The 22133-nt window shown below is 50.3% G+C and overlaps 9 protein-coding genes across 9 annotated transcripts; 3 read left to right on the top strand and 6 right to left on the bottom strand.

Annotated features, from left to right (window-relative positions):
- Positions 1-279: 279 nt before the first annotated feature.
- GGS25DRAFT_506626 (uncharacterized protein) lies at positions 280-1678 on the top strand. The gene has a single exon (XM_049262332.1). It carries the CDS (start codon positions 466-468, stop codon positions 1243-1245), a length of 780 nt encoding a protein of 259 aa, XP_049112943.1. The 5' UTR covers positions 280-465; the 3' UTR covers positions 1246-1678.
- On the bottom strand, positions 1544-4025 carry GGS25DRAFT_445654 (DUF1776-domain-containing protein). Its single transcript, XM_049258780.1, has 3 exons — positions 3614-4025; positions 3005-3517; positions 1544-2938 (listed from the first exon to the last, which is right to left on the bottom strand). The coding sequence occupies exons 1-3, from the start codon at positions 3644-3646 to the stop codon at positions 1976-1978; spliced, it is 1509 nt and encodes a 502-aa protein (XP_049112942.1). The 5' UTR covers positions 3647-4025; the 3' UTR covers positions 1544-1975.
- Positions 4026-5758, bottom strand: GGS25DRAFT_445670 (S-adenosyl-L-methionine-dependent methyltransferase). Its single transcript, XM_049258781.1, has 4 exons — positions 5483-5758; positions 5305-5407; positions 5100-5240; positions 4026-4979 (listed from the first exon to the last, which is right to left on the bottom strand). Exons 1-4 carry the CDS (start codon positions 5516-5518, stop codon positions 4405-4407), a joined length of 855 nt encoding a protein of 284 aa, XP_049112941.1. The 5' UTR covers positions 5519-5758; the 3' UTR covers positions 4026-4404.
- GGS25DRAFT_445709 (amidase) lies at positions 5732-7957 on the bottom strand. Its single transcript, XM_049258782.1, has 3 exons — positions 7819-7957; positions 6311-7694; positions 5732-6260 (listed from the first exon to the last, which is right to left on the bottom strand). The coding sequence occupies exons 1-3, from the start codon at positions 7857-7859 to the stop codon at positions 6000-6002; spliced, it is 1686 nt and encodes a 561-aa protein (XP_049112940.1). The 5' UTR covers positions 7860-7957; the 3' UTR covers positions 5732-5999.
- A 953-nt stretch (positions 7958-8910) lies between these two features.
- GGS25DRAFT_445557 (beta-lactamase-like protein) lies at positions 8911-10151 on the top strand. The gene has a single exon (XM_049258777.1). The coding sequence runs from the start codon at positions 9032-9034 to the stop codon at positions 9995-9997; it is 966 nt and encodes a 321-aa protein (XP_049112939.1). The 5' UTR covers positions 8911-9031; the 3' UTR covers positions 9998-10151.
- GGS25DRAFT_445568 (NAD(P)-binding protein) lies at positions 10152-12042 on the bottom strand. The gene is made up of 3 exons (XM_049258778.1): positions 11430-12042; positions 11209-11344; positions 10152-11151 (listed from the first exon to the last, which is right to left on the bottom strand). Exons 1-3 carry the CDS (start codon positions 11460-11462, stop codon positions 10307-10309), a joined length of 1014 nt encoding a protein of 337 aa, XP_049112938.1. The 5' UTR covers positions 11463-12042; the 3' UTR covers positions 10152-10306.
- A 222-nt stretch (positions 12043-12264) lies between these two features.
- On the top strand, positions 12265-13564 carry GGS25DRAFT_506616 (CybS-domain-containing protein). The gene is made up of 3 exons (XM_049262331.1): positions 12265-12606; positions 12678-12695; positions 12806-13564. Exons 1-3 carry the CDS (start codon positions 12426-12428, stop codon positions 13165-13167), a joined length of 561 nt encoding a protein of 186 aa, XP_049112937.1. The 5' UTR covers positions 12265-12425; the 3' UTR covers positions 13168-13564.
- Positions 13365-16664, bottom strand: GGS25DRAFT_445552 (Vps53-like protein). Its single transcript, XM_049258776.1, has 2 exons — positions 16403-16664; positions 13365-16303 (listed from the first exon to the last, which is right to left on the bottom strand). Exons 1-2 carry the CDS (start codon positions 16443-16445, stop codon positions 13728-13730), a joined length of 2619 nt encoding a protein of 872 aa, XP_049112936.1. The 5' UTR covers positions 16446-16664; the 3' UTR covers positions 13365-13727.
- An 889-nt stretch (positions 16665-17553) lies between these two features.
- On the bottom strand, positions 17554-18937 carry GGS25DRAFT_515814 (glycoside hydrolase family 18 protein; the record flags this gene model as incomplete). The annotated part of the gene is made up of 4 exons (XM_049263124.1): positions 17554-17643; positions 17734-18302; positions 18426-18657; positions 18755-18937. 4 exons carry the CDS (start codon positions 18935-18937, stop codon positions 17554-17556), a joined length of 1074 nt encoding a protein of 357 aa, XP_049112935.1.
- Between the last annotated feature and the right edge of the window lie 3196 nt (positions 18938-22133).

The following is a 22133-nucleotide window of genomic DNA, read 5'->3' as shown; positions in this document are numbered from 1 at the left end:
GACGACCCCGTTGTTCGTCGGAGATCTGTAAACGAGGGCGGAGTTGTAAAGGGGAGGAAGAGGAATGCTACAAAGCATTTGGATTTCTTGATGAATTTGGTCATAGGTATCCTATTTACTTGCATACCCCGCACTAGTGTATGCAGTACTAGTAGTAGCTGTGGGACTGTGCTTCTAAGCACTATATGTACCTAATAGGTGTCTTATCTCATCCACCCGCCCCACATAAGCTGTCTCGTCCCTGTTATCAATTGAGTTCAATTCCAACCAGGGTATTTACGTACCTACCAAGGTACGTGAATTCTTTAATTCCAACCAAGTACATTACACAACACACTTCCATAATACCACTCCCAAACTCATACGCATTATACTATAAACGACACCACCAACAACATCAAAACAAGGAACGCAATTTAAAAAGAAAAAAAACTCTATCGACATCGCCCCACCACTCCACCCATCATGGCGACGACCACGGCGCCGCCCCCACCGCCCTCCGAGCTAGCGAAGCAGATCCTCGAGCACAAAGCCCCCTCCTACACCTTCAGCTTCTCGCCCTTCCTCCGCTCGACCTACGGCCACGGCTTCCCGCCCAACCGGCCCGTCTGCAAAGCCTTTGTCGCGGGCCACTGCCCGGCGGGCTCCTCCTGCGGCGACCGACACGTCGCGCCGAACGCGGCGAGCAGCACGAACGCGAGCTACAACTCGCTCGTGTGCAAGCACTGGCTGCGCGCCCTGTGCAAGAAGGGCGAGAGCTGCGAGTTCCTGCACGAGTACAACCTGCGCAAGATGCCCGAGTGCAACTTCTTCGTCCGCAACGGCTACTGCTCCAACGGCGACGAGTGCCTCTATCTACACATCGACCCCCAGTCCAAGTTGCCCCCTTGCCCGCACTACGACCGCGGCTTCTGCCCCCTGGGCCCGACCTGCAGCAAAAAGCACGTGCGCCGGAAGCTGTGCCCGTACTACCTCGCCGGCTTCTGCCCCGAGGGCAAGCTGTGCAAGGACGGCGCGCACCCGCGGTGGGACAAGAATCTCGAGAAGCCGATCGCGAAGGCGGATGTGATACCCGAGGAGCCGATCCGGAGAGACGATTTTGGAATGGATGATGAGCCGAGGGAGTTTGGACGACGGGATAGGGATGATAGGGGAGGAAGAGGTGACAGGTTTGGAGGTGGACGGGGTGGTCGGTGGAGAGGAAGAGGCGATAGGAAGTTTGGGCGGGGACGGGGCCATCATTGAAGAGGCTGAGGTTCGAGACGGCCACGCTAGTAACGGGTTCGCCCTCGATATCCCAACAAAACCTCCACAGAGAACACTCGATCCCGACCCGACAAGACAGTGTAGAAGCCACCGTTTGCGTCTACTTCTACGCACATTACCTCGTACCTCCCAGTCGATACGTACGCGCTACAGTGTAAGATACCTACTCAGTCACCGAATCACGATACGAGGATGAAGGACATGATGCTCAACGGGCGGGGGGTTCTCGTAGGATTGCTTCAAGTGGAAATGAATGTCAGGCCATGTTTGCTAGATTAAACACCTTGGATTAACCAACTACATATGTTAGGGGGGTCTTTTCTAGGAAGTTTACGAGCTCAAGATACCCCGGGGACATTGTTAGGTAGTTCAAGATATCAAGCAATAAACCATTTCATAACATTAAAAAAAAAGCTTTACTGCTAGCTACCTAGAGAATTATTCATCGTGAGATTTCCATTTTGTATTGAGGTGACCCGGGAACCACCCATTCGTGTTAAGAGTAGCAAAGTTTGTTCTTCCAAGTGCAGGCGCAAGTGTCGAAAAATTTCGGCTTCATCTCTCCAACGTATATACACAACATAACCTTGACATATCAAATCATAGCATCATAAACCGAGCATGCCAGCTACCCACCTAGCCATCCCATGCCCACCTACCCAGCCCCATGCCCAGAGCCCAATATTACGCAAGGAAAGAAAGTCATTGATCAGAGCTCATCCTTCCTCCACACATGATCGTGACTGGGTACAGAGATGAACTCGCTTCCCTCGACATTCTCGCCGGTTTCACTACTCACGCTTTTCTCACTTCCACTCCTACTCCTACTACCACTCCCGCTTCCGCTGCCAGCGGCACTCCCACTTCTGCTCCTATTCGCGGTGTTTAACGTCTCCCATGCACTCAATTCATCTACTTTTCGGATCCCCATCATCCACGCGATCAAGCCTCTAGGCGCCCAACGACCCACAAATCCATACAGGCCAGCGCCTAGACCGACGCGCACAACATCGCTCTTTTCAGAGCCGTCGACAACATCGAACACAGCATGGTGAAGATCGCGCAAAGAGCTACCGCGGAGGCCGCGAATACGACCGGCGGAGATGACAGAGCCTGACTGTGATACGTAGTTCCGGGCATAGGCTAGGCGGGCCGCTTCGGGCCACTGCTGGGCCTCTATGGGAGGGGGTAGCATTTGCATGGGACCGCGTACAGGCGTGAAACCGGCAAAGTCAAACGTACCAAGTTGAATATGGGTAACGGGGATGCCGAGAGGGCGCAGCTCGGCAGTCAGGACCTCGGTAAATGCGGAGAGCGCGGAACATACGGTTGCTTCAGGGGCGTGGAAGGGCGGATTGATAGATGAGATGATAGAGGGAGTGAAGACAAGAACCTTGGGTGTTGTTGGCTGATCACTGGAGGACTTCATTCGGGACGTGAGTAGAGGTAAGAAGGATTGGATGGTGAGGATAGGGTGTAGGAGATGGGTGTTGAACAGATCAGCAAAGCTCGATGGGGGAATGGTAGCTATTGGTGATGTTTGGTAGTTGAGTGAAGGAATCAGGAAGACGGCCTTCAATTCCAAGAGATTTGCCTTGGCTCGTGGAACTGACGCGTGCGCTGCTTGTAGGTAGGATGCAAATCGTTCGATAGATTGGCCAGCATTCGTGGGCTAGGTTTCATATTCATATTAGTCATGCAACAAGACACTAGGTGCTCAATCAAGAAGACAACTTACATCGGTGATATCAATCCCTAACGGCTTGATGTCCGGTCGCGAGAAGCCCTGGACGGTGACCTCGTCTTCGATTGTATTGCAGACAACGAATACGATGAAGCCTTTCCTCTCCATATCTAGAGCCAACGTCTTAGTGAGGGGTAGCGTGGGCGAGCCAGCAATGACGACAACCTCTAGTCTTCCGCCATTGCGGGCACGCCTTGCTCGGCGGGCTTTGCGAGACAGCTTCGTATGTCGTACTGTTCTGTACGTAGCATAGCCGATAGCAAACACTACCGCGCCAGTAAGAAGCTTATGGCGAGAGATCCAATCTTGGACTCGTTCGAAGCTGGTCAAGGGTATGATCTCGACCGGTGGCGGCCGAGCCGGAGGTGTCGGTCGTATGTAGTCAGGCACCCAAGGAGCCGAGGATAGTGTATCTCGAAGATCTTCGGCGACCTTGTCAACAGCCTTGTCGACATAATCGGCAACGTCCCCCGAATACCGTCGGATCTGGTTCGGGATGGACGAGAGCTGTTATCACATGTCAAAATGCTGTCAGTCTTCGTTTTACTCATTCATCTTTTCTCTTTCTCTAGATAGGATAAAATGTAAAATAAAATTACTAACCAAGTCCAAAAACTGCTGGTCGTCGGCAGACATGGCCGGATATCAGTGACTGTTCTGATCGGATGGGTGTTTCCTGGTTTATTCAAGTATGAGGTATTAGGAATGAGAGATGGGGTAGGAAAACGGAGAAAATTGAATAAATCGGTGAGCCCAAAGTGGATCAAAAACTTGGGAGGAATATGATTTTCTTTTTAAAGAATGTACGACGTAGGAGATAACTAAAGTTATCGATTTCTTATGTAACATACCCTAGGTAGGTACTCTAGGTAGGTACCCTAGGGAAGTAAGATGGCGGGATGATATCGAAGTAGTACAACCCCACATGCAACCTAAAGCATGTAACTGAGTGCTAGGTATTTAGTTTCTTGGCTTTAATTGTTGTCCATCAGGTAATTTATTTTGATGCCTCGGTGATGTTCATGATTCGATATTTAACAGCATTTTCTCCTCTTCGTTATCGTTAGACAAGTGGGTAAATGGCCTCGTATTATCGACAGAGAATATATTGAGGGGTTGACTCTCTTTCATGTGCTAGGATGTTACGCCACACAGGTACGAGTTTAAACACTGTTTAGTGGAACCCTGAATCATCCATCCTTAAGGCCTTCAACCTTGGAACTCAACCGAATTGGAAGTCGAGGCCGTTTAGGCATCGAGAAGTCCAGAACTTTGACTTTGAGTTTAAGTAATCCCTACCAGGCAATAATACCGAGGATCACTTCAATATTACTATCACTAGTACCTAATCACCAGATCAGGTAGGCATGGCAAGCATGAAGGAAGGCAGGCACTCACAACTTCCTCGCCAACACCCTCAACCGCACATACCCAAGATGGAACCCACCACCACTACCCGGGTTTCTACACACCACCTCCAGCACATCCACCACCTCCCTCACACACTCTTCCCTCTCCTTCCCCTCCGGCAACGCCTCAAAGAAGCTCGCCCCGAATAACCTCACCCAGCCCTCAACCCCTCCCACATCCGCCGTCGTAGGCCTATACTCCCTCTCTGCCCTCTCTACCTTCCATCCGCCCACCGTCTCCTCCATCACCGTCTTTGCCCAGGCCTCGTCGGGGAAGAACCACGGATCGTGCTCGACGGCCTTCGCGAGCCCGACCCGCCGCGCCACGGCCCCGAGGAGCGCCGCCCGCATCTCTGACACGTTGCCGAGGCCGCCCATCTCGAAGGCAAAGGTGCCGCCGGGCACGAGCGCGTCCCGTGCTGCGCGGAAGAATTCCGCCTGTTTCGCGGCGTCGGTTTTGCACTGCCCGAGGACCCAGTGCAGTGCTGCGTTGGAGAAGAGCTTGGTGTATTGTCCGCGTTGTAGATGTGGCGCCTTCGCGAGTTCAACGGCGTCGACGACTGTTAAGTAGGTCAGTATGTTGATTACGAACAAGTTTGTTAGGCACTATGAAACCCTGCATATATAGACTTAAGATGTCACAGGGAAAGGAAGGTAACGAAAACAGAGGCAGCAATTACCTTCGAACGTGCACTTGGCAGTCCCGGCTTTCTTAACAGTTTCTATCGCTGCTTCGATCATAGCCGGCGAAGCATCAGTGCCATGGATACTACCATTTCCTTGCGCTAGAACCTCGTGGATCTGGACATCGAGCACGCCATCTAGGACATGCAGACGTAAGCTGAGATGTTCAGTCAGTTCAGTATATGAGGATGGGAAACGTACCGCCGCATCCTATATCTAAGATGACGTCGTCCTTCTGCGGATCAAGCCATTGCACGATCTTGGTCGCGAGCTTCGGCACGAAGGAGGCCGCGTTCTGGTATGCCTTGGTGCCACAAGTAATGTTAGAACGCTACTGTGAAATGGGCAGTGTTCGAGGTGCAGTCCGTAGTTAACTCACCTCAGACGACCAGTGGTCTTTCTTTTCCTCGGCCATTATTCGCCTGTAGATGTACCGACTTGTAAGAAGAGGTTTTCTCGCCAAGGTTTAGAAGACAAGGAATATCGTATGATATTCTGTAAAACAGTAGAAATAACGTAAATTCAACATCCTAGACATAAAGTATCCTTCGAGGACTTATCCCTTACTTATAAAGAAGTCTTCCGTACCGGCCCCGATCAGCGCGGCTGAACAGCCGCCCGAGATCGGAGCACTTATACTTGGACTTGCGCATGCAAGCCACTCGTAACGGGTCCAGGCATGTTCTCAATTCCCATATTTAAAATCTTTCTGTTAAGAAGTAAGTTTCAATTTATTTTAATTCTAATGATGATTTTTCTGGCTGTCTTAGCGAAGAACCTGGTTTCGAAACCGCCGACAGTAACCGCCGGGACTAAGGCAAACATATATCGACGCATATCTTATATCCACGGATATCATCAGCACATCTCCCAACGTATCACTTCATATAGATTAATCAGTCGATATCAAGTAGTTGATACCTCTCGTCGCCAAGAGCATTCTCTATCCTCTTCATGATTGCGAGCACCTTTTCTTCTTCTAATCTTCGGCCCACAATTTGTATGCCGACAGGTAGTCCATGCATCGCCTCAGCATCATAGAGCTTGTATGCACCTTGAGCGACTCCGTTCAGTTTCTTAATGTTAAAGTTGGATGGTAACCTGTCGAGGTGTTTATCGACGTGTGTCACGGGCATGACACCACAGGTATAATCGACCTATTCCGATTAGTTTCAGTGCAGTAACAATGATCAGAATGCTTTCTTACAAGATTGAAGAGGAATGTGTAGCCGCAGCTGCTCACAGCATCCTTCATGCCATCATGTGGCACGGCAGGTGTGGCGTTTGGAGGTGTCAGCAAGAAATCGACATCAACCTTGTTCCACCAGTCGAACCACTTTGCCCTGTAGGTTTCACGCTTAGAGACTAGTTGCCATTGCTCGAATACACTCTTCTCGTGCCAATCCTTGACGAGACCAGCCCATACATCGTCTCGTCGAACGTACTTAACCCAAAGGTAATATACGTATTTGAGCGGTCTGGGCAGTCGCATAAAGAAGTCCATCTGGTCTGCCCCTGGATCGTTCCACTCGCCAAATCGGAAAAACGACTTGAACACTTTGCAGCCATCGGCGTTCAATAAAAGGGCACCAAGTTGGAGGGCTTCGTACGGCGATGGCGGATCGATCTCGACAATCTCGTGGCCTTCTCGTCTCAGGGCAACTTCTGTTTCTTCTATAGCCCTAATACATGCTGGGCTAGGGTCAACAACCCCATCTGTCCTCATCACACCTATGCGGAACTTTTCCTTGGATGCATATTCTTCTTCTATCTCAGGTCTCCAAGGTAGAGGGTGAACGCTATGGTCGTACTTCCAGGGTTGCATGCCGACCATGGCGCGAGTAAAATACGTCAAGTCGTCCAAGGTCCTGGTCATGGGACTGTAGACGCTCGGTACGCCTTCTTGGCCGGGCATGCTCGTTGCAAACCCTCCCTTCGGCCATCTCCCAGTCGAACACCGTAAACTGTAGATACCGGAGAAATGGGCAGGGGCTCGAACGCTGCCGGCGACATCACTTCCGATTCCAATTCTCCCGCCCAAGGCCAACAGAGCTGCTTCACCGCCAGTTGACCCTCCTGGAGAGTATTTGTTGTTGTGAGGGTTAGTGCATCGTCCCCAGACATCATTCGTGGACTCAAAACTAAGGAGCGTAATGGGCATATTTGTCTTTACGTAGGGAATGGCACCAGCATCCTTGAGTATTTTGGTATGGGGACCATCTTCGACGGGCTTGTTACCGACGAAGCTGCTGTAACCGACAGTGGAGTCGAAGCCGCCAACGTTGATGGTATCTTTTAAGCTCACCGGTATTCCAGCCAGTGGGCCTTTCAGGTTAATGGAGCCATCCGTAATCCATCCTTCAGCCGCAGAGATCATAACTTCGGTCAAGCAATTTGTTTTCTCGTGTGCCTTCACCGCAACCTTGCCATAGGTACGAAGGAGGTCAATAGGTTGAAGTGCACCATCATGTACTTCGTTCACCAACTCCTCGATTGGCTTGTTGATAATATCCCGGTCCTGTGTAGTGAAGGGACCGTGATACTGCGTTAAACCCCGGATTCGTTCTGCGCGTTCATTTTGCTTGAACTTGCTGTGTAACTGTGAGAAAGGTATGTCTCACTCCAAATTGTATGTCTCACCCCAAGTTACCGGAACCGGATTTATACCCGTGATAGATAATGGGTAGCGTAAGGAGAAATAGGGAGGTCACTTACCAGTCACGTTTATGCTGGATATAATCGAGAAAGAACACCATCTTAAAGGAGTAAACGGATAGTAAGTATGTAGTTTACAGAGTAAGCTTGAACGAAGGGAGATGATGTTGGGTATTCACTGCATGTGTTGGGTATTGGGTATCATGTAGGTATTAAATGCCTACTACTACATAGTATAGGTATAGTAGGTAGTAAAGAGAGAAAGAGACAAAGTTCAAATATGTCAAGAATGAGTTATTAATATATATATATCTGGAATGCACGGGTGTCGGAGTTGAAAGATAAGGTAAAACCTACCAAGTAGTGACTACCTATAAAGATCAGATCAGGTCAGACCTTCTTTTACGTATTTCTGGTCCCTATCTACAAATTACAGTACACAGTACATAGTACTTACATTAGTAGTATAACTTGAATACATAATTTAAAGTCCAAGTCGGATGACTCCGGTATCCCCGCATTTCGTTACCGTATCTAGCTCACCTTCCTCGCCGGCCGTAGATAACCGCGTATACCTTCCGCACGTAGGGCAAAGACACGGAATCCACCTGCCAACAAATTACTGCATGTCACCTGCGTCACTTTACCACTGGACAGAGTGGTACCTGAATTATACATATTATACATATTAGATTCAAGCCACGTACTAGCATTATGTAAGCTGCCTAGAGTACCTACATGTAGGAGTCAGCTACTATGTAGCTACCTGCATACAGTAGCATACACATGCATATATGTAGTACATACATGCCATGTGCCTAGTGTGTATATACATGCATCCTTACCCGCGGTATGTACATAACTATTTCTATGCACTATCACCATTCCCCCACTTCTCCATGTCGTCTTTCTCTCTTCCCCACCAATGCGCCCCGCGATGCTTCCCATATCTCGTATCTGAATTATTAACTGCACTGTATGTTGATTCAGGCAACGCTCATGAAAAAAAAAGAAGGGATCAAGATTATCCATAAACGTCAAACGTCATTTTTAAATCTTAGACTTTTTCTGACCGTAACAAAAGTTGTCTCAAAACTCACTAATTCTCATCCGACTTATATTCTGTAACGGACATAACCGCTTTAACCTACCTAGTAGGGCCATCGAGCTCATTAAGGAGGTCGACCAAAAGTTGTTTTTTCTACGATCAGGTATTGAAAAAAAAGATTCACAATCATCGTCACCCTCTGGAGGGTGCAAACCAAAAAGAACCATGTTCACCATGGTATCCAGCCAGCCTATGTATTATGACCTTAAGATGACCGGCTCATGGTTAGTGTGTACGGCATGCGGGACTCAGTACGCAACAGCAGACCGGCGGGAGTTGAAGACGTGCTTCATCTGTGATGACCCACGACAATTCACCCCTCCCTCGGGCCAGAGCTTCACTACATTGGACGATGTCCGCTCAAATTCTAAGAACGTGTGGACGCCCATATGCGGCGATGATAGGTTCCTCTCTGTCGTCACCGAGCCAAAAGTGGGCATCGGACAACGGGCCATCCTCATCAAGACCCCCCAAGGAAACGTGCTCTGGGACTGCATCACCCTCATTGACTACGAGACCGTCAGTAAGATCAAGAGCATGGGCGGCCTCAAAGCCATCGTCATCTCTCACCCCCACTACTACACAACGCACGTGGAGTGGGCCCGTGCCTTCAGCTGCCCTGTCTACCTGGCGACCGAAGACCAGCAGTGGACAACGCAGAGCTCGGCGAACCAAATCTTCTTCAAGGAGACCGAATTAGACCTGCAGATCGGCGGCGCCTCGTCCGGGATCAAGATTTTGAAACTCGGTGGCCACTTCCCAGGCTCTTGCGTGGCGCTGTATGAAGGACGGCTCCTCGTCGCCGACACGCTGGTCACCACTCCCTCGGGACTCGGCAGCTGGGAGACGGACGCGGTGGGGAATACTCGGAACCAACGACCACAAGGAATGAACAGCTTCTCCTTCATGTGGAGCATCCCGAATATGATCCCGCTGCCTCCGCACGAGCTGGAGAAGATGTGGGAGATACTCGGGAAGCACGACTTCAGCAGCACGCACGGGGCCTTCCCGCAGATGGATATCGTCAAGACGGTATCGGAGATGAAGCGCAGAGTATTAGAGAGCATGCAGATTCAGATTAGGTACATGGGACATGCCGAGCATGGCTTCTTAAATGCTACCGTGGACTGAAGCAACACAAAAAAAGAAAAGACAGGAATCCATCCAAATCATGTTCAAGACATCCGAATAACTCAAGCCGTCATTATTAAAACGGGTATCATCTAATTTCTTCGTTGAATGCTTCTTCACTTCTGTACCTACATGTATATATCTAGACACAAGAACATATCTACCTAGCCTAGCCTATGCTTGCACATGAAAAAAGTACACAGGCCATGTTAAATCACCAAGACCAAAACCAAAACCAAAACCAAAGACCCAATGCTAAAGACGTGTGCCCTGAGTACCTACCTAACCTACAAATATCTCCCCCCTTCCTCACAACTTATTCTCCCCCGACTGCGGGATCTTCACCACAACCTTCCCCCACGTCTCCCTCCCTCCCAACGCCAACAGCGCATCCGGGATGCTCTCGAGCCCCACAAACTCCTTATCCGCGAACACCGTGCCCCTAAATTTCCCTTCCTCGATCAGCTTTCCAATCCCCTCCCAAACAACGGGTATCGTCTCCCGCTCGAAGCGCGCGTACGCGCCCCAGTGGATGCCGACGATGCTGATGTTCTTCAGCAGCACCTTGTTCATGGCCAGCTTCTCGATCTGTCCCGCGGCGAAGCCGACGACGAGGATGCGGCCGTTCCACGCGATGCACTTGGTGCTCTTGTCGACGAGGCCGACGGGGTCGTAGACGATGTCGACGCCTCGGCCTTTCGGGGTAAGCTTCTTCACGAGGTCCGGCCACGCAGGATCGCGGTAGTCGACGACGTGGTCCGCGCCGAACTGCTTGGCCACCTCGAGCTTGCGCGGGGTCCCGGCCGTCGCGATCACGGTCGCGCCGAAGGCTTTGGCGACTTGCACGGCGGCGAGCCCGACGCCGCCGGCTGCGGCGTGCACGAGCACCCAGTCGCCGGCTTTGATGCCTGCGCGCTGCACTAGTGCGCCGTAGCTTGTCGGCGCGGTTACGAAGAGCCCGGCTGCGTCGACGAAGGACCACCCCTTTGGCACAGGCAGTAGTTCGTGCTCTGCCGGGCACACGAGCGTCGCGTACGCGCCTGCGCTGGCGCCGAAGACGCGGCTGCCGACGGGGTACTTAGGGGGGGACTTGGCGTTGGAGGGGGTTGCGCGGACGATGCCGGAGAACTCGGCGCCGGAGACCCAGGGGAAGGCTAATTTAAGATAGGTTAGTCAGCCGTGATATTCGCGTACCTAGGGTACGAACATACGAGGTTGATTTTGGTATTTTCCCTGGATCTGCAGGATGTCGAAGAAGTTGGTCGCCGCGGCGTGAACCTCGACGAGGTACTGATCCGGCTTCGGCGTCGGGTCCGGGAGCTCTGAGACCTTGAGCTCTTTCGGGCCCTAGGAGTAGGTAAACCTACGTTAGTACATATTTTGATTATCTTACTGTCGTGCTACTCAACCGCAGCTTCAAGTTTCGTCTCACCTTGACATATTCTGTGATTTGGATGCCCCGCATGATTACTTCGTTTTATATCCTGATTACTATGCAGTGATTCGAAACTGTTACGAGTAAGTTTCTAGTGAGTGAGTTACGATGGTATTATATGATTTCGGCTATTCTTGGAAATTTTGCAAATTTTGCAAATTTTTGGTAAAATTCAAGATCAGAGTAACCGGTAAAGAACACGGTATTGATGAGATGAGGGCGAATATGTGATAATATGTAAATATGTATAGTAGTACCTCCTTACATTGTCTTAGTCTTTGAACTTCATCATTGCCCATGGGGAACCTCGGTATAATGATGATTGGCTACATCAGTAAGCATGACAGGGGCTTGTCAAATCCCTACCATCGTTGGTTAATTCCCGATTTCTGGCAGCTCTGACCGCCTTCGGGGTTTCTTTGACAGACAAAGAAGTTCAAATAGCAGGGTATGGAGCCGGTTCAGTGTATTCGATGGTTGAATTATCGAGAGAACTTCAAGACTTGGGGTGGGTATAATCCAAGGTAAACTTTGTCATACCGCCGTACATGGTTTTCATGTTGTGTACCTACCATTTGCCTACTAACTATGCCATCTATTTCGGGTTGATGTAAGTTGAAAGTTGTAAAGTGACTCTGTTCTAATAACCAGTACAAGATAACTAATTCGATTATTTCGATATCAAGAATATTCCTAAAGTACTGATATGCAAGTATTGAGTCGTACCTGGATAAACGGCCGACGCCGATCTGTATTATGTAATCCCAAGCCTGGCATTTCCCGGACGAAGCCCAACCAATCAAACGAGAGGTAATTCTTTTTGGTCCTCGGCAATGTCCAATGCATCATCGCCGGTCTCAAATTCAATTCAATTCAATTCAACCATTTTCTTTTATTCTGTTTTGTTAGGCAACTGGGAGGCTACCAGCTAATAGTACAATCCCCCCATAACCGAACTTGTATCAACAGCCTTTCTTCACAGTCTCCGTCTCAATGGCTTCCATAATCCGTCCAGCATTGCTGCGGCAGACGGCCCTGGCCGCTTCCACCCGACGAGCCGCAACGGCCACTTTCACAAGACAGCAGCTGATCCGGCCGACGATCGCAAAGGACGCTGCGCGCGTTGCTGGCTTTCACGCTTCTAGTCGGAGAAGTCTATTACCTCCTGGGCCACGTTAGTTATTTACTTTACTCACCATTATATTGCTTTGGGTATGGCATGCTAACATATCGCGACTATCACAGAGGTTATCAAAGGATCCGGTATGCGACTTGCCTTTCTATTCCCCCACTACGAAATGCCAAATTTCATGCAGCCTTAGAGTAGTATGGCATTAAAGACAAGACATACTAACCACACACACTCCCACCAGTCAACGACCCAGCCCCCGTCCCCCCCACCAGCTCGACGCACGGCTCGTACCACTGGACCTTCGAGCGCCTCGTCGCCGCCGGCATCATCCCGCTAACCCTGTCCCCCCTCGCGGGCAGCTCCCTGAACCCGGGGCTCGACGCCATCCTGTGCTCGCTGCTGCTCGTCCACTGCCACCTCGGCATCCAGTCCGTCATCGTCGACTACGTCCCCACGCGCGAGTACCCCAAGTCCCGCAAGGCGTCCATGTGGCTCCTCAACAGCGCCACCATCCTCGTCGGCATCGGCCTGTACGAGTTCGAGACCAACGACGTCGGCTTGACCGAGGCCGTCAAGAGGATCTGGAAGGCTTCGCCGCAGTAGAGGAATTAGCGATAATTGCACCACTTCGTATCACTTTGCTGCAAGGAAAGAAAGGTCTACCTGGATAGGTACCTCTAGTTTTGATTGATCACTAGGACGACTTAACCGGCCAGGAGAAGGGTTAGGCACCTACCTAAGGATAGACAGGCTGAAGATCAAACATGGACAAGCTGTTGGCTACGGTGACTTGACGTACCTAATTGCCATGGATTCGTTTTTGCAAGAAATGAGATGAATTGTTTTTGTCTTTCTTCGTCTCATCGGAGCTAACTGGTAGGCAATGGTGAGACCCTCGGAAGGAAAAAAAAAAACTGCAGATGATGCTGCTTCGCTCGTGTATCCAGTACTAATTCAGTATATACATGTTCAATCACATGCAGCTATTATTGAGTGATAATGACGTTTACAAAGTAGGCAGGATGGCTTGTGGTATAGTATTGGTGTACAGAGGTAGGCATCTATATACCTTATCTAACTTCATCGCTTCACCCCTTTCCCCCGCCGCATCCACGTGCCTAGGCAGCTGCTTCAAGTTACTAGGTATATATATATATACGGACTCACTTCGCCCTCCCCTGCGCGTCATCCACACTGCCATCCCTCTTCCCGAACCTAACCCCCAGCCCCCCAATATCCCTTCGGAAGAACTTCCCAAAGCTCTTCAGGTTCTCATTGATGCTCACCGCATTATTGTTGTTCTGGCCGCTCCCGCCACTCGCGCTACTGCCATTACCTCCGCTGCTGCCGCCGTTCCCCGGCAACTGCATCGGCTCGTGCATCCCGGGTGTCCCCATCCTTTCGACGCCGTCGCGCGCGGCGTTGAGAAGCTTCTCGCCTAGCGACGCTGCGTCGAAGCGAGGCGCGCCCTGTGCGCCGCCCGGTCCGCCCGTGAGACTGCTGATGCCGAGTCCTATGTTTAGGTTGTTTGATCCCATTCCTACGCCGACGCCCGAAATCCCCGGTGCGTTCATGAGCGGCGTTAACAGTGGGCTCTGCGCTACGAGTTTGGAGCCAGCAGCGGGACCATCGCGGTGGATTGCGAAAAGTTCTATTAGGTGGCCCTGGTCCTGCTTCCGGATCCCCTTGAGTTCGAGGATTTTGCGGAAGTTGGTGTCGGATCGGTCGCCGATGTGGATGAGATATGCTTGAACCAGGCCTTCCGGAGGCGAGGGCCGCACTTGAAGGGTTTTGAGGAGGGGGTCAAAGCGTGTCATGGTGGCGTTCACACGCTTGACGAAGCTGGATGGTGGTGCGTGCGGTTGCTGCTGGGAGGCCCCAGGCGCATTGTGGTGAGACAGCAGGCTCTCGAGAGCCTTGGTGAGCACGTATTTATCTAGCAGCATCTGCTCGGCGCCAACCTCGGAAATGGGACGGCACTGAACGACGGTGAAAACGTATGTGTTGGCGATGTGCTCGACGAGCTTGTCGGCGAAGGCGCGCGCGTACTGCTGCTTTACCACTACGGTGAGGATCTCCTGTGCCTTGGAGTTGACATGAGATACTAGCTCCCCCACATAAGAGCTCTGGTCCCCGACACTTTCCATCTTGCTCCAGTTCGTGTTCTTCATCTCACGCCAGGCCCCTTCACAGTCTGCCTCAACTTTGTTCACTAGCGCTATAACGGCGGCGCTGGCAACACCCAGAAATGCATCGGCTTGGGATGATAAGTCCACTTTAGACATGAGATCATTGTCGATGCGCTTTTTTATATTCTCTTCCAGTTGCTCCGTGTTAGCATGCCAGAAGTCCGCGGTGTTAAGCACAAGAACTACATCTTCGAGAGACGGCCCCGTCTGACCAGGTTTCTGTAAGATAGAAAGCAGTACTTGTTGGGCATACTCGTCTAGGTATTTGGCCAACGTCCCTGTTAGGTCGAGTAGTCGTTCGCTTGTAGATAGTTTGGCGCATTGTGATAATGTGAGTTTATAGAAGTGGAAGAGTTCGATGGCGGAGGTTATAACGGCCTGAGGGGAAAATTCTTCGTCGGTCGGTAGTAAAGGTTGGTTTTTGTATTTAGGAATCATAGATGCTAGTGCCTTATCTTGTGACTCAACCCAGAGACTTAGATACGGCTCAAACGCAACGGATATCGACCCATTAAAGGTGTGTGTCCTCTCGTCTGCGGAACTAAGCGTATCGATGCTTGCTCTCGATTCGCTGGAAAACCGTCGTTCAAGGGTTTGTTCGAAATCCATCGTCTCCTGTAGGCAGCTCAGTAGAAGATTGACATCAACCTTGGCGCCGTCCACTTTCCTCATGCTCTTCTCCAGGATACCCTTATAATCGTCTTTCGTGCCGTCACAGAAAGCCATGGCAAGCGTCTCGCCAACCCTCCAGTGAGGCGGGAAGATGGCCGCACGTTCTTCCTCGTACCCTTTTACCATTCTTTTAAACCATGCATAACGTCTTCCAATATTATCCAAGCTGCCGGCCTCGTCGTTGCCCCTGAAAACCTGGCGGTACTCTCTTAGTTCGGTATTCACGTACCACGCGACTAGCCTCGTTCTCGCGCTATCTCCGAGCGCATCCATGACTCCACAAGCCTCCACCAGCGTCGCTTTCCTCGCCCCAACTTCACCCTTGGCGAAGGCTATCTCAAAGTCTTCGCAAACTTGTTCGAGCAACTCCCTCTGAAGCTCGCCGACGCCGCGACTAAGTGTAGCAATCTGGTCAATGCTTCTGTAGCTATTAAAGTGGCGCATAAGCTGCAGCACAGCCTGTAGCAAACTAGCGCAATCCCTATACTGTCTCGTTTTCGCTAAGCCTCTCAGCTGTTCGTAGGCGGTAGTCAACATTTGCAGTCGCTTGAGGGCTGTCATGGAGAGGGTGAGGTTTCGTTTCGTGCCATCCAGTCGCTTGATATCAGCTGTCATAGAAGTGATATTCTGCTCGGTTTGAATGGCACGCGAGCGCACAGTCTCGATCTTTTTGAAAAGGCTCGCTAGCTCGGCCTGGGCGGATTGCATGCGTTCGAGGGAGGAATCGGGTCCATAGGCCTGGGCCATCTGGAGAGTTGAAATTTCGGCGGAAAGCTCATTGTGACGGGATTGTAGAGTAGAGGATACGTTGCCTACAGAGGATACGGTGGAGGGATGAGAGAAGAGGAGGTTAAGGTGCTGTATTGGGTCGTAGTCAGCTAATCTTGTGTTAGTTACAGTCGAGTCCTCCCCTTTTTATATGATAATTCGATTTGAAAGATGAAGAAGCTTAGGGGGGAGGGAATGAACCAGCTTACCAGCGTCTAAAGACGGCGGCTCATTTGCTGCAACGCCGTTCATCTTCGGTAGCGCAAGGGGGATTTGTGCTGTGACCGTGACATTAGGTCTTAGCTATTAAGTTATCTTTGCCCTTCTTCTTTTTGTTCCTCTCTTTTTTCAGTTTATGAAGTTCTGTAGAGTTCAATGTATAGAAAGGTGATAGTTGATCGTTGTGCCTATGCAGGCTCAAGTATGTAGGTGATAGGTGTAGATATTAGATAGATGCATGTAAGTCTAAATTGAGATAGAAGATGACGTTTCACATGGATATGCACAATTATGCATCTAAGCTGAGCGAAGTTAATCACGTGTCAATACTACTTAGCTAGCTATGTGTTTATCGATAGCATAGCACTTCACCTTCGTTCACCGGTCTCCACATGGCCTCCATTAGTCTCCACCCATCCAAGAGCGGCAGCATCCGACCCAATCAATCGAATCAATAAACTTTGCATCCTTTTTCAACTTTCTTAACTTCATTTTCCTCATTTTTACTTTTCGGTGAGCGCTCCCTTCACCGAAAAGTTCAATGCCTAACCCACTTGGTACGCATTCATGATGTTTCCTACTCACAAATAGTTATGTTTTTATCTTTTGAATAGATTTTCTTTTTGAACATGATATCAAAATGTATTTACTTCATATATCGTTTATATCCTCATAAAGCCTAACCAAAGCCTAAATCAAGTCGCCTATCTCTAAACGCTCCCATCCTATATCCAAGAACATGCAAAACCCCTTGGTCTGAACTTTGAGCCTATCTAACCGTCTTGATCTCATGACTCTTGTCGTAAGCAGAGCAGTTTGTTCTGTTTTTGGTATGTTCACCTAGTCCACCTTTTCCACGCCTTTTCCCCTTCTTTTTATGGTCTGGCTTCCAATATCTCCCAAATCAAAAATGCAAGAAAAGTCAACAAAAATTTGAGTAGTTGGGAGGGATGTGGTGTTTGGTGAGTGGTGTGTTATGCCGAGTTGCGGATGCGAGCATGTGATAGCGAAAACAAACGGTAACGTATATATACCCCTAAACCCCTAGCCCAACTTCAAACTCCATGAAAATGCAGCCGCGAAACAATCCAAACTCCATTTGTTGAACATGTCGATCTCGAGCTCGCCTGTGCGGAAAAAATCATGAACTATGCAGGGCACGGAACCCGGCCGCAATCAGGCTTCGGTGTTTCTCTCGGGCATCGGCGGGGCCGGTCCAATAAAATAAGCCCTAATATTTTCAAGTCAGAAGAGAAGGCCTTAATCAAGTTGGAAAAGGGGGGTTGATAGAAAATCAAGGAAAAAAATAAACAAAACTTACGCCGAGTCCCTTTTGTTTGCAGTACGCCGCCTTCATCTTTACCGTATCCGGATTATCGTAACTCACGAAACCTCCGTCACCTCCGACACAACTCGCAGCCCCTACTCGCTTGTCGGTCATTTCTTTCGCGTGTTTTCTTGGCAACATATTGTATTCAAATGCACCATCCTCACCTCCAGCGCCTTTGTGTCGGTGTCCAGGGCTACTGACGCCAAGAAAGCTTCGTCCGTAAAGCGGAATGCCCAGCAATATTTTTCTCGACGGACAGCCGTGGCTTAGAAGGTAAGAAACGCCGGAAGACCCCGAGGTCTCGTCCTTGTTCATCGAATACAGCTGCGCGTGGTGCCCGCTCCGGTGCGACCACGGCCCGTAGAAGTCATACGCGGCGAGGTTCACAAAGTCGAGATATGCGGCAGCTTGCGCGATATCGATATTTTGTAGAATCGGACGGCTTGCCGGTAATGCCGCTGTCACGAAAAATTGCTCTTCAGGAAGGTGAATCCGCACTGCGGCCAGGAGCGCAACGAAGTCGGCGCCTTGTTGAAGGTCTATGGGGTATTCCCAGTTAACTAGTTGTAATGGTTGTTAGTCACCTATTTACGTAATATCTAGTATCTGAGTGGGAAACCCATGTAGATAGTTGGAGTGAGGGTGCTAAGTAGCATGGAGAGAATAAGGGCATCTTTTCTTACTGTCGATACCGTCCAAACCAGAAGCTTCCACGAGCCCCCGCGCAGATCTTGCGAAATTGTCCCGCAGCAGGGTGTCGGAGGCGACTATGGGGAACGTCTCAGTCGACGTCCCGCCGCCAATCGACATGATAACTTGCAGATGCGGGTGCTTCTGCTTAAGATGCATCAGAGATCCGAGACCGCCCTGAACACCGTCGCAGGGGGCCTGAGTATCCGCCCACTCGTCGCTTAACTATACCGGGCATATTAGTATCGTGGAGACTATTTATATGACGTAACTGCGAAGTTGTTTCTGCTGCAGCTTATAAGTAAACATGGTCGCAACTCACAAACACGGTTCCATCTGCCGCAACGTGGGCGAAGGCATAATACACGTGATTGACGCAGCTGTAGTTCATCATCCCCGGCGTCGCACCGCTATAGATCTTGTAGTTAGGGAAGTAGACGGCGTTGGTGTACATGACGTTAGAGATGCTAGCGGCCCTCCGCCTCCGGGCCGAAGAGAAACTCATGATGGTGTGGTGGGGACAAGCAAGGACGGCGAGTCGAGGCGAGGTGGCGAGGTTAGCACGAAGGAGGGCAAGCTGAGTTCGGCCTTGAAGCGTAGCCTGACAGAAAGAGGTTGTCCCGAGAGAGTTAGAAGGAAGGATCCGTTTTAAGGCAGACAGCAGCGGGCAGAAAGGGCCAATGACTAAAGGGATGCTCGGGCTCGGGCTGGCACATGTTGAGCTTGCCCTCTGCCGTGGTATAAGATGGAAGGTGCTCGGCGAATTATGAAGTATTACGAGCGTCCATTCGTTGTCTTAAAAAGCCACTATTATTAAAGCCCAAAAGGCGACCAAGAAACCTTGCGTGTGAAACTTGGGATGTGTACTGTATAATGAGAGGCTTAGGAAGTCTCGATGATCCATCCCCCTCTCTCTCCCCCCCAAAAAGGTCGCGCCCGGTGGAGCAAAGGCGCGACATCATCAGAAAGTTTTCGCCTCAAGGCCACCGACCATCCAGGTAGAGAGAGAGAGAGAGAAATATGTACTTGGATACCTTGGAGGCGATCGCTCCCTGCGGTCCTTATGCATGACATAATTGCTACGGGGATTATTACAGATAAGGGATCTCTCTTTGGCCAGCTCAGGCCAAGGAGGGCCAGCCACTAGTAAACATGTGCCAGCCTGGCAAGGCACGGATGGGGAAGCAGAGAGCGGGATTGGGGGGGAGAAGGTGAGGGGCTCATTTCCTTCGTCAGCTCGCCAGATCGCGGAAGAAGATTGGCTTGGGAAGTTAACTTTGGTAAGGTACATCATATTAGGCACGCAAGTGCACAGTACATACAAGTACCTTGATAGGAGCAGGAGGGGAAAGGGGGATGCATTTAGAAGAGAATACGATAAAAGAAATAAAGAAAAAAACCCCCCGAAAAAAGATATGGGCCAGCTCTGTCGCGGGCTGGCGCATGCGTAACGCCTTGGCCAGAACTAGCATCGGCGTAGAGTATAGGTAGTAGTAGGGTCCTTTGGGTTAGATTACCAGTCTCGAAAGGGAGGAATTAGCGGTTGTCGTTCGGGCTGACGATGTCAATAGACATCCGATATATTGGGTCTATCAAAATATCGTTGTCAAACCTCCAAGGGGGAGAGGGGGGGGACATCGGAGTTGGCACTGTCTCCTACTACGTAAGGCAAAGCGAGTAAGTAACCCAGGTAAAGTAGATAGATACCTAGTAGGTAGATGTGTAGCTCGTTACACATTCAGCGGGCATCGCTGCATATTCCGTACGTATGTATTGTACAGCACAAAAGCCAGAGCCAAAGCAAGCAACAAACGCGGTGGCTTCTCCTTGGCGGAAGCCCGGCCGATCATGACCTTCTCCAAGGATGCGAGGGCATCGGTCACTGTGGTAGAAATGTGTGCCACGACTTCAATACCTGATCCATGGGACGGCCAGCCAATCTCCTGCAGGCCGGATTGCTTACTCGGACGGTTTGTTTGTTGGTCTCGAATCTTCCGTTTTGGATTTTTTTTTTTTTTTCAAATCCGCCCAACTAGCCCGACCTTTCCTTTGCCAGTCGGAGCAGGATGTCCTGTGGGGCGCGGGATGGATAGGTAGGTACAAAAAGTCTTTTTCTCTACAACGTGGTATAAAACGTTTAGGCGGATTTTTTATGATGAGAGGATTCATCGAAGTACCGAGGAAGATGGCCCGGTCGATTTTGTGAATAGGTATGGAAAAGGTAAGTATTCCATGCCGTCAGACGCTTGGTTAGAAGCCTCGGGCTGCCAAGAACGTACGATGATGCACTTTGACGAAGCGGGTGTGATGTATATCAGGCCCCATAGCTGCAGTAATGTACCTACTCTCGACCGACCGACTTCCCTTTGTCTCCATTATCAGTTCAGTGTGGGAAAGTCGATACACAGAATGCGGACCGGGATGCCGGTGAATTCTCGTAAAACCCTGCTCCCAGATACTAGGCTAGACTATGTATTGGTATCGCGCCCGAGGAATAGAGTGCGGATGGTCGGCCAAGAGAGGTTCAAAGGCGAGGCAGCCCGAAGTAGGAAACCAAGATGATGCCTTCTTGACTGCCCGACTCTTACATACATACCTAGGCACAGATAGGAGGTCGTAATCGTAACTTCTTACTTCAAGTGTCACCAATCAACCTAGGGGTCCCTTGACTAACCTACCCTACCTAGCAGGTAACCTAGGTAGGTAGGGATAGAGATATATTGGGTACAGTTCCCTTAGTGGGCTAGCCGCTATGGATGAAAACCGGGTTGCCATGTGTCGAGGCTCTGGTTCAGCCTGATTACATAGGTCCAAGTAGGTATGCAATGTTAGAAAGAGGGGCTGGACACAGCACAGAGGAGAGCGTTGGTGATATATTAGGTCATGTTAACCAATATCCTACGAACTTGTCGAGACTCCTTCCCAACATATTCTCACATGGGGAGGGGCCAGATCGGTCCATGGATGTATTATGGGCCTGTTACACGAGGCGACGGCACGGTGAAATATATGCATATTCGAACGGACGTGATAGGGCCCCTTTTGGGCACCTCGATGAGCCAATAGCTCTGACTTGCCTATTTGAGTCAGTATCCAATGTCTCAGTTTTGATCCTCACGATGATTTTGGAATACCATTACGCTGCGTATCGAAAGCTTCGAGAAGGTTGCCCCGCTTCCTTCTAGGTTAGCTGTAATGTACATGTATGTTTAGGGGGGGGGGGATTGTCTAGGTCAAGGAATAATCTTAGACAAGTTATACCCTGCTGTCTCGGTCCGGGAGATTATCACTTGGTTCTGATTGGTAACACCGTACGCGATCTTCAACTCCTTCTGGCGAGTTCAAGTATCAGGCCCAGCAGACCCAGATGTGGGTGATCCAAATGACGCATCCGGGGTACATTAGAACCAATTCGGCACACCCGAGATGAGGAAATCTGATCTCTGTGAAGTAATTCTCCTCCGAGCTCAGTATACTGCCTACCTAGTACACATGCGTACGTACGAACAGTGGGAACCTCTAACCTGCAGATGCCGACGAAGCGGCCCGAACGCGCAAAAACCAGTTGACAGCTTGTCAGATCAATGAGAACTTGTCATCAGAAGAGTAGAATTACATAACATGAGTGGTTCCGGTTCTCACCTTGTGGGGATTTCATCCCGGCGCAAGATAGAATTGGCAGTTGTGGTGAACATCATTTC

The sequence above is a fragment of the Hypoxylon fragiforme genome (assembly GCF_022984875.1).
Source record: "Hypoxylon fragiforme strain CBS 206.31 chromosome Unknown GGS25scaffold_9, whole genome shotgun sequence".
Taxonomy (NCBI): domain Eukaryota; kingdom Fungi; phylum Ascomycota; class Sordariomycetes; order Xylariales; family Hypoxylaceae; genus Hypoxylon; species Hypoxylon fragiforme.
Note: the sequence above shows the minus strand (reverse complement) of the source record. Positions and strands in the feature narration are given on the sequence as shown.

Coding starts and splice junctions, on each gene's coding strand:
- GGS25DRAFT_506616 (XM_049262331.1), top strand. CDS start 12,426: ATGGCTTCCATAATCCGTCCAGCATTGCTGCGGCAGACGGCCCTGGCC.
- GGS25DRAFT_445654 (XM_049258780.1), bottom strand. CDS start 3,646: ATGTCTGCCGACGACCAGCAGTTTTTGGACTTG. Junction 3,518..3,613: donor ACCAGCAGTTTTTGGACTTG/GTTAGTAATTTT, acceptor ATGTGATAACAG/CTCTCGTCCATCCCGAACCA. Junction 2,939..3,004: donor TAGGGATTGATATCACCGAT/GTAAGTTGTCTT, acceptor TATGAAACCTAG/CCCACGAATGCTGGCCAATC.
- GGS25DRAFT_445557 (XM_049258777.1), top strand. CDS start 9,032: ATGTTCACCATGGTATCCAGCCAGCCTATGTATTATGACCTTAAGATG.
- GGS25DRAFT_445709 (XM_049258782.1), bottom strand. CDS start 7,859: ATGGTGTTCTTTCTCGATTATATCCAGCATAAACGTGACTG. Junction 7,695..7,818: donor ATCCAGCATAAACGTGACTG/GTAAGTGACCTC, acceptor ACAGTTACACAG/CAAGTTCAAGCAAAATGAAC. Junction 6,261..6,310: donor ACACATTCCTCTTCAATCTT/GTAAGAAAGCAT, acceptor TAATCGGAATAG/GTCGATTATACCTGTGGTGT.
- GGS25DRAFT_506626 (XM_049262332.1), top strand. CDS start 466: ATGGCGACGACCACGGCGCCGCCCCCACCGCCCTCCGAGCTAGCGAAG.
- GGS25DRAFT_445568 (XM_049258778.1), bottom strand. CDS start 11,462: ATGCGGGGCATCCAAATCACAGAATATGTCAAG. Junction 11,345..11,429: donor AAATCACAGAATATGTCAAG/GTGAGACGAAAC, acceptor ACCTACTCCTAG/GGCCCGAAAGAGCTCAAGGT. Junction 11,152..11,208: donor AAAATACCAAAATCAACCTC/GTATGTTCGTAC, acceptor ATCTTAAATTAG/CCTTCCCCTGGGTCTCCGGC.
- GGS25DRAFT_445670 (XM_049258781.1), bottom strand. CDS start 5,518: ATGGCCGAGGAAAAGAAAGACCACTGGTCGTCTGAG. Junction 5,408..5,482: donor AAGACCACTGGTCGTCTGAG/GTGAGTTAACTA, acceptor TGTGGCACCAAG/GCATACCAGAACGCGGCCTC. Junction 5,241..5,304: donor CTTAGATATAGGATGCGGCG/GTACGTTTCCCA, acceptor TGCATGTCCTAG/ATGGCGTGCTCGATGTCCAG.
- GGS25DRAFT_445552 (XM_049258776.1), bottom strand. CDS start 16,445: ATGAACGGCGTTGCAGCAAATGAGCCGCCGTCTTTAGACGCTG. Junction 16,304..16,402: donor GCCGCCGTCTTTAGACGCTG/GTAAGCTGGTTC, acceptor ACACAAGATTAG/CTGACTACGACCCAATACAG.